The sequence below is a fragment of the Babylonia areolata genome, chromosome 28 (genome assembly GCF_041734735.1).
Source record: "Babylonia areolata isolate BAREFJ2019XMU chromosome 28, ASM4173473v1, whole genome shotgun sequence".
NCBI classification, from domain to species: domain Eukaryota; kingdom Metazoa; phylum Mollusca; class Gastropoda; order Neogastropoda; family Buccinidae; genus Babylonia; species Babylonia areolata.
Window position 1 is genome coordinate 21,970,520 of NC_134903.1, and position 9,322 is coordinate 21,979,841.

The window sequence follows — 9,322 nt, forward strand, 5'->3', positions numbered from 1 at the left end:
ATGCAGCACAGCTGGCCTCTTACTCCCAGGCCAAGCAGATGCTGATGAATACAGGTAGTGATAAGTGTTCATTGACTCTTTCACCAACATAGGCCAGTGGCCTTAGTCCACTGAACAGTTCACTGCCACAGGCGACTTTAGTCCAGTGGACAGTACACTGCCACAGGCGACCTAAGTTCACTGCCATAGGTGACTTTCATTACATTTACTGCCATAGGCGACTTGAGTCAACTGCAGTAGGCGACTTCAGTTCACTGCCATAGGTGACTTTAGTTCACTAAGTTCACTGCCACAGGCGACTTTAGTCGACTGGGCATTTCACCACCATAGGTGACTTTAGTTGACTGGACATTGACTGGACATTTCACTGCCACAGGCGACTTCAGTTGACTGGACATTTCACTGCCACAGGCGACTTTAGTCGACTGGATAGTTCACCGCCACAGGCGACTTCAGTTGACTGGACATTTCACTGCCACAGGCGACTTTAGTCGACTGGATAGTTCACTGCCACAGGCGACTTTAGTCGACTGGATAGTTCACCGCCACAGGCGACGACTTTAGTCGACTGGATAGTTCACCGCCACAGGCGACTTTAGTCGACTGGATAGTTCACTGCCACAGGCGACTTTAGTCGACTGGATAGTTCACTGCCACAGGCGACTTTAGTCGAGTGGACATTTCACTGCCAACTGGCGACTTTAGTCGACTGGATAGTTCACCACCACAGGCGACTTCAGTTGACTGGACATTTCACTGCCACAGGCGACTTTAGTCGACTGGATAGTTCACCGCCACAGGCGACGACTTTAGTCGACTGGATAGTTCACCGCCACAGGCGACTTTAGTCGACTGGATAGTTCACCGCCACAGGCGACTTTAGTCAACTGGATAGTTCAACAGGCGACTTTAGTCGACTGGATAGTTCACTGCCACAGGCGACTTTAGTCGACTGGATAGTTCACTGCCACAGGCGACTTTAGTCGACTGGATAGTTCACCGCCACAGGCAACTTTAGTCGACTGGATAGTTCACTGCCACAGGTGACTTTAGTCGACATCGAAGAGTCATGTTAAATGGACCGTTTTTTTTCACAAGGTAACAAAGCTTGACAGCTGCAGCCAGCTTTCCTGTATAACAGAAAATTTACTAACTTTCTCCCCTTGACCAAGTTTGAGGTTAACAAGTCCGCTTTGTCGTTTCGACAAGAACAGAACCATGCGATGGAGAGCGTTGAGTCTAAAATATTTGGCCCTGGGGAGAACTTTTCACTTGGTGGCAAAAGAGTTAATGACAGATTCAAGTAACGATCACATGCTTCAGTCTTATCAACGCCATTGTTCATTTTGACATCGTTTATAAGGAAGCTTGCCATCATTTCTAAAACAGATATATTCCCTCAGTGACCTGTTGCAAAATGTGTAAGATGTATGAATTTCTTCTTCTTTTTTTTTTTCTTTTTTTTTTTTGCCAGGATATTTCCATGACGGCCTCTTCCTTCACTTTGTGGCCAGCATGATTAGTGGGCTGATCACCACTGCAGCCTCCATGCCAGTCGACATCGCTAAGACCAGGTGGGTACATCGCACACTGCTGTCACTTGTATTGTATTGTATTGTATTGTATTGTCACAACAGAATTCTCTGTGTGAAATTCAGGCTGCTTTCCCTTGGGAGAGCATGTCGCTTCACTGAGAGCACCACCCTTTTTTTTTTGTGTGTATTTTTTTCCTGCCTGCAGTTTTTTTTTTACATTTCCTTTCCTGTTAAAGTGGATTTTTCATCAGAATTTTGCCAGGGACAACCCTTTTGATGCTGTGGGTTCTTTGACATGTGCTAAGTGCATGCTGCACATGGGACCTCAGTGTTTATCGTGTCATCCGAATGACTATCATCCAGACCACCACTCAAGGTCTAGTGGAGGGTGAGAAAATACTGACGACTGAGCCGTGATTGAAACCAGTGCGTCCATTCTCTTGTTTCCTAGGCAGATGTATTACCTCTAGGCCATCATTCCGTTATGAGTCTTCATGACCATATATGGGTATGTCGCTCACTGCTGTCACCTTTATCTTCATGACCATATATGGGTACATCGCACACTGCAGTCACTTGAGTGTTTATGACCATTATGGGTACATCGCAGACTGCTGTCACGTTGGCCTTCATGACTGTATATGGGTACATCGCACACTGCAGTCACTTGGGTCTTCGTGACCACATATGGGTACATCACACACCGCTGTCACCTGGGTACCATACCGTGCTGTAATTCCACACTGAACTGTTGGAAATTCATTCATACCTACCAATGCATATCCACCATCCACCGTCTATCAAGGATATCACTTTGTCAGAGTCACTATGTAGAATTTATCATGAAAGCTAAGTTCTTATATTTTTCTCTTCTGTTTTATATGTTTGGGTGTTCTTTGTTTTTTGTTATGTAACTTTCTCGGTATATCTAAAGTTGATAGAGATAATAAACGTTTTCTTCATTTTTCCATTATTTATTGATCTACTTATTCATTCAGTATGATTCATCTTCAAATTAAGTTATGTATTTATTCATTTTTCTATCTGTCTGTTTGTCTGTCCACCTACTTAATATATATTTCTTGATTTGTTGATTGATTGATTGATTCACTGATGATTGATTGATTGATTTAAATATCTGTTGGTTCATTCATTCATTCATTCATTCATTCATTCATTTTCAGAATCCAGAACATGAAAATGATTGATGGCAAGCCAGAGTACAGCGGTGCTGTGGTGAGTGATTAGACGTGATAATAGTAATAATGATAATGATGATAATAATAATGATAATATTGATGATCATGATAATGATAATAATAATAATGATAATAATAACAGTGGTAATGATGATGATAATAATAATGATACTACTACTACTACTACTACTACTACTAAGAATGATGATGGTAACTATAATAATAATGATGAAAATGGATTATTACATAGTACACTATTCAGAAACCTGCTCTAGGTGCTTTACAAAACACATTGTGTTATACATAATGTAATTATTACATCAGTGTTACACATACATAACAAAATGTGACTGACAAAACACACACACACACACACACACACACACACACACACACACACACACAAGCATAATGTACACATACATATGAATATACATTCAAACATACGTATGTATATGCCTGCCTCCCTTCCCCCCCTCCCTGTGGAAGGAGTGATGATGATGGCGACGATGATGAAGATAATGACAATGTTTGCAGGATGTACTGACCAAGGTGGTTTGGAAAGAAAGGTTCTTTTCCCTGTGGAAGGAGTGATGATGATGACGATGATGATGATTATAATGATGATGTTTGTAGGACGTACTGACCAAGTTCGTTCGGAAGGAAGGGTTCTTTTCCCTGTGAAAGGAGTGATGATGATGACGATGATGATGAAGATAATGACGATGTATGCAGGATGTACTGACCAAGGTAGTTCGGAAAGAAGGGTTCTTTTCCCTGTGAAAGGAGTGATGATGATGATGACGATGATGATGAAGATAATGACGATGTTTGCAGTACGTACTGACCAAGGTAGTTCGGAAAGAAGGGTTCTTTTCCCTGTGAAAGGAGTGATGATGATGACGATGATGATGAAGATAATGACGATGTTTGCAGTACGTACTGACCAAGGTAGTTCGGAAGGAAGGGTTCTTTTCCCTGTGGAAGGAGTGATGATGATGACGATGATGAAGATAATGACGATGTTTGCAGGATGTACTGACCAAGGTAGTTCGGAAGGAAGGGTTCTTTTCCCTGTGAAAGGAGTGATGATGATGACGATGATGATGAAGATAATGACGATGTTTGCAGGATGTACTGACCAAGGTAGTTCGGAAGGAAGGGTTCTTTTCCCTGTGAAAGGAGTGATGATGATGATGACGATGATGAAGATAATGACGATGTTTGCAGGATGTACTGACCAAGGTAGTTCGGAAGGAAGGGTTCTTTTCCCTGTGGAAGGAGTGATGATGATGACGATGATGAAGATAATGACGATGTTTGCAGTACGTACTGACCAAGGTAGTTCGGAAGGAAGGGTTCTTTTCCCTGTGGAAGGAGTGATGATGATGACGATGATGAAGATAATGACGATGTTTGCAGGATGTACTGACCAAGGTAGTTCGGAAGGAAGGGTTCTTTTCCCTGTGAAAGGAGTGATGATGATGACGATGATGATGAAGATAATGACGATGTTTGCAGGATGTACTGACCAAGGTAGTTCGGAAGGAAGGGTTCTTTTCCCTGTGGAAGGAGTGATGATGATGATGACGATGATGAAGATAATGACGATGTTTGCAGGACGTACTGACCAAGGTAGTTCGGAAGGAAGGGTTATTTTCCCTGTGGAAGGGGTGATGATGATGACGATGATGAAGATAATGACGATGTTTGCAGGATGTACTGACCAAGGTAGTTCGGAAGGAAGGGTTCTTTTCCCTGTGGAAGGAGTGATGATGATGACGATGATGAAGATAATGACGATGTTTGCAGGACGTACTGACCAAGGTAGTTCGGAAGGAAGGGTTCTTTTCCCTGTGGAAGGAGTGATGATGATGACGATGATGAAGATAATGACGATGTTTGCAGGACGTACTGACCAAGGTAGTTCGGAAGGAAGGGTTCTTTTCCCTGTGGAAGGGGTTCACGCCGTACTACGCCCGCCTGGGTCCCCACACCGTGCTCACCTTCATCTTCCTGGAGCAGATGAACAAGGCCTACGGCAAATACATTCTCCATGATGACCACACCACTGGCGGGTTGTGAAACAAAGAGACAAACAAACACATTCTCCACGACGACCATGTCACCGGCAGGGTATGAAACAGACAGACAATCAACCACATTCTCCATGACGACCACGTCGTGGGTGTGTGTTGTGAAACAAACAGACAAACACATTCTCCACGACGACCATGTCACTGGCAGTGTATGAAACAGACAGACAATCAACCACATTCTCCATGACGACCACATCACCAGTGTGTGTTGTGAAACAAACAGACAAACAAACACATTCTCCACGACGACCATGTCACTGGCAGTGTATGAAACAGACAGACAATCAACCACATTCTCCATGACGACCACATCACCAGTGTGTGTTGTGAAACAAACAGACAAACAAACATATTCTCCACAATGACCATGACACTGGCAGGACTCGCATACACTTTCATCTGCATTTCAAGTATGACAGTGTTATCATCGAACCTGAATTATTGTTGTGAGAAGGTTTGTGTGGAGGGTTTTTGAACATGAATGCAAATGTTCATGTGCGGACTTTATGGTTAAGGGCCATTAATTCTTAAAAAGCAGGTACATTTTCATAAAATGTTTTTAAGTCATAAGAGGTGATTTGAACTATGCAGGTGACGGGTACAATAGCCAAGTGGTGAAAGCACTGGACTTTCAATCTGAGGGTCCCAGGTTCGAATCTCAGTAACAGCACCTGGTGGGTAAAGGGTGGAGATTGTTCCGATCTCCCAGGTCAACATGAATTATGTGTAGACCTGCTTGTGCCTGAACCCCTTTCATGTGTATACGCAAGTAAAAGATCAAATGCGCACGTTAAAGATCCTGTAATCCGTGTCAGTGCTTGGTGGGTTATGGAAATAAGAACATACCCAGCATGCACACCCCTGAAAATAGAGTATGGCTGCCTACATGATGGGGTAAAAACGGTCATACACGTAAAAGCCCACGCATTTGCATACGAGTGAACATGAGAGTTGCAGCCCATGAACAAAGAAGAAGAAACTATGCAGGCTGCTTGTGGTCGGCTACTGGCCTCTCACTGAACACGCTAGCTGCTTCTTCAGGCACATGTATGTGGTCAGTGAACAGCTTGAATCTTATCTGTGTCTGATTTAAACCTTTGCAGCCACTGATTTTTAATTTAGTTTTTCTTCTTTTTTTTTCAGTACAGTATTGTCAGTCCCTGACTTTTAATTTTTATGTCCGCTACTACGTTCACCATTTCTTATATCCCGAAAACCTTGCCATAACTGAAATTTCAGAAACAATTTTCATTTGATTTTTTTGGTGAAAATTGTTCTTTGTATTTCTTGGATTTGGTGCTTGAGTGATTTTGCCAGTTGAATTTTGACAATGTTTATGAAAAACAGAAAATTTGCCATAATGGAATACACAAGAAAAATGTTGCATGGTGCTTTAAGTTTTTTAACTTTTCCTCTGCTTACTTCCCAGTCTTTTATAATTTGAACTTGCAAAAAAAGGAATAATAATAATAATAATAGATGAATTATTTGATTAATAAGAATAATAACAATCATAATGTTAATGACAATCATAATAATGATAATAATAATAATGTTTTATTATATATCTGCTGTGTGGTGTTGTGAGTTCTGCAGTCTTTTATAATTTGAACTTGCAAAAAAAAAAAAAGAAGAAAAACAAGAGGATAAATAAATAAACTAATTAATTAGTTGATAATGATAGTTTTAAAAAATTCAGATAGAAATAAAAATAATGATAGTAATGATAATAATAATGATAATAATAGCATGAAAAGGAAAATAATACAGGATTATTTCTGATGCTATGATAATCAGTGGTATGCTAAGCAAATTTGTCTCAATGTATATATTCATCACTAAATCAAACCTGGATCTTCTTCTATCTGTCTGACACCAAACTGCATGCTGAGGTGAGAACTGTGATGTTTATGTCTCACTGAAGGTCAGTTTCAGCCCATCTTGTGGTTGTCTTAAACCTCTGGAACAGAACCGTATTATCCAGATGCCAGCAAGCTCAACAGATGAGAGTTAGGCTCACTGATCTTATTCTCATGACTATTTCTGAACTAGTTTCTAGTTTTTTATACAAACCAAACTCCAGTTGTTGTTGTTGTTGTTATTGTTTGAAGGTTGTTGTTGTGTTGTTGTTGTGGTTGTTGTTTTGAGAGAATTTGTGATATCAGATAACACAGTTCATTGCAGTTTGCTCAAATCACTGGTATAGCAGAGGCACACAATTGATTACAGTGAGAAAGTCAAAGGTACTTATGTTTTTTGTATGTTTGATTCAGATGACCGTTGGTGGTTTCTGTTTGGGGAAAGACCAAATTTCATACTTGCTTGCTGCTGTTCCCCGCCTCACAATCCCCCTTCTCCCCCCCCCCCCCGCCCACCCACACCCTCCCCACTCCCTCCCCCTTTTTTTTCATTTTTTTGTGTTTGTTATGAATTATATTTATGAATTAATCAAAACACATTTTTCCCATTTGCTCAAGTTACAAAATTCATTTATTTATTTGTTTGTTTAACCAATTTTTATTCTTCTTCTGATTTTTTATGTATTTATTCATTTATCTAACTTTTATTTGTATATTTGTTTAAATATTTATTCATTTATTTATTCCTCTGTCTGTCTGTCTCTGTATCTATCAATTCATTCAGCGTTTCACTCTGACCCTACAGTTTTAGCCATGGGTTCAGGGGTCATGGCATAATCGATAGTCGGACTGGCCATGTGGTAGACAGGTTTACAATGCTCCCTGAAGACCCACAACATTCCACCCAACGAGGCCTTCCAGCTTGCCAGGGCCCGTCAGCTCTTTCTCCCCTCGACGCCCTAGATGGTACAAGAGGACAGATAAAGAAAGAAAGAAGAAGAAGAAGCTGCCTTGCAGGGTGTATTATGTGACCACTCAGCAGGTTTAAAAGTTAACAGGGTTTTTGACTTTGTTTCGATAAAAATGCAAATTGCCGCATGTTCAGTTGCCATAAATCTGTCTCTGTAATAATTGTGATATTTTTGTTTCTGACTTACATAATTAGATATTACCGGTGTGTTTTGCAGCAGTTTTGTACCACTGTAGGTGAGCTTTTGTTCACAGGTACCTGGATCTGATTGTCCTTTGAGTTCATATTTGTGAAGTACATTCACATACCAAAAGTATTAAAAAGAGTATTGAATATGTGTGTGGGGGGTGTATGTGGGGGTGGGGGGGGGGGGGGGGAGTGGGAGTGGGGGGGGGGGAGTGGGGGGGGGAGGGGCATGTGAGTATGTGTTCATTTTTTAAATGTGTGTCTTTGAATATTATTACTGATTGCAGATATCTTGTGTTCATTTACAGTTTTGTATAGCTTTTGTACAGTGTAGCTTTGCATATTCCTGCTGGCTGCAAAATCATTACATATTTTGTTTTGTGTTCTGCATTATATTTCTATTTAAAAAAGTCCTTTTTTTGTTGTTGTTTTTTTCATGGTGATGTCAAATACCTTGGATGTGTGTGAATTATCCAGCATAATTTTGGGCTTGTTTTGCGGTACTTTGTTTCTTCTGTAGAGTTGCCGTATTTTGTATTCTGGATTTTTCCTTTTGCATGATTTTTGCGGTAGTACTTAACACACAATTGATATTAACTTTTTGTTGTTGTTGTTGTTGCTTTGTTGTTTTTTTGGGTGGTTGATTGCTTGCCCATGCCTTGCCATGTTTTCTTGATGTGTGTACTTTTTGTCTCCTTGATAGAAAGAGAAGATAAAAGCACGTAACAACATCCTTATCAGGGGGAAGGGATATTTCAGCAGGTGAAAATAAAATAGCCGACTGAAAAACTTGTTTCGCCTATTGAATGGTCAGACCACCTACTTAACCCCCACACCCCAGTGAAGAGACAGGGTCAAATCTCTCTACACGTTCCACTCCTGATGACATTTTCCATACAGTTCTTGAAAAATGTGCATTTGCCTTTCTTTTTCTTTTTTAATCATTAACTTTCCAGCATTTGCTGTCACTACGAATGAAGAGGAGATTTTTTTCTTTTGGAAGGACTTATGTATGACCGTTTTTACCCCACCATGTAGCCAGCCATACTCCGCTTTCAGGGGTGTGCATGCTGGGTATGTTCTTGTTTCCATAACCCACCGAACGCTGACATGGATTACAGGATCTTTAACGTGCGTATTTGATCTTCTGCTTGCATATACACATGAAGGGGGTTCAGGCACTAGCAGGTCTGCACATGTGTTGACCTGGGAGATCGTAAAAATCTCCACCCTTTACCCACCAGGCGCCGTCACTGTGATTCGAACCCGGGACCCTCAGATTGAAAGTCCAACGCTTTAACCACTCGGCTATTGGGCCCGTCGGTTGCAGATCAAAATAGGAAGAAGAGAAGGTGAAAACAGAATTTGCAAGGAATGACAAGATGGTGTCAAGAGCCTTGGCCAAAGGAATGATTCAGCCCTTGTAGCTTTTAGAGGCGTTTGATTGGCTAAGAGCAGACCGGGCAAGACGGGT

General features: G+C 41.1%; 1 protein-coding gene across 3 annotated transcripts in view; it reads left to right on the forward strand.

The window, feature by feature from the left end:
- LOC143301835 (mitochondrial 2-oxoglutarate/malate carrier protein-like) overlaps nt 1–8,625 on the forward strand; it is an 18,024-nt gene extending 9,399 nt beyond the window's left edge. Inside the window, exons 7-10 of one of the 3 annotated variants that reach the window (XM_076616250.1) lie at nt 1–54; nt 1,475–1,574; nt 2,720–2,771; nt 4,643–8,625. The exon at nt 1–54 is cut by the window's left edge and continues 37 nt beyond it. In XM_076616250.1, the coding sequence (XP_076472365.1) occupies nt 1–54; nt 1,475–1,574; nt 2,720–2,771; nt 4,643–4,819 (383 nt within the window). In that variant the 3' untranslated portion in view covers nt 4,820–8,625. Of the gene's footprint in view, nt 55–1,474; nt 1,575–2,719; nt 2,772–3,964; nt 4,037–4,546; nt 4,618–4,642 lie in introns of those variants that run through there. The other 2 variants (XM_076616251.1, XM_076616252.1) reach the window with 2 other exon arrangements.
- Nucleotides 8,626–9,322: the final 697 nt, after the last annotated feature.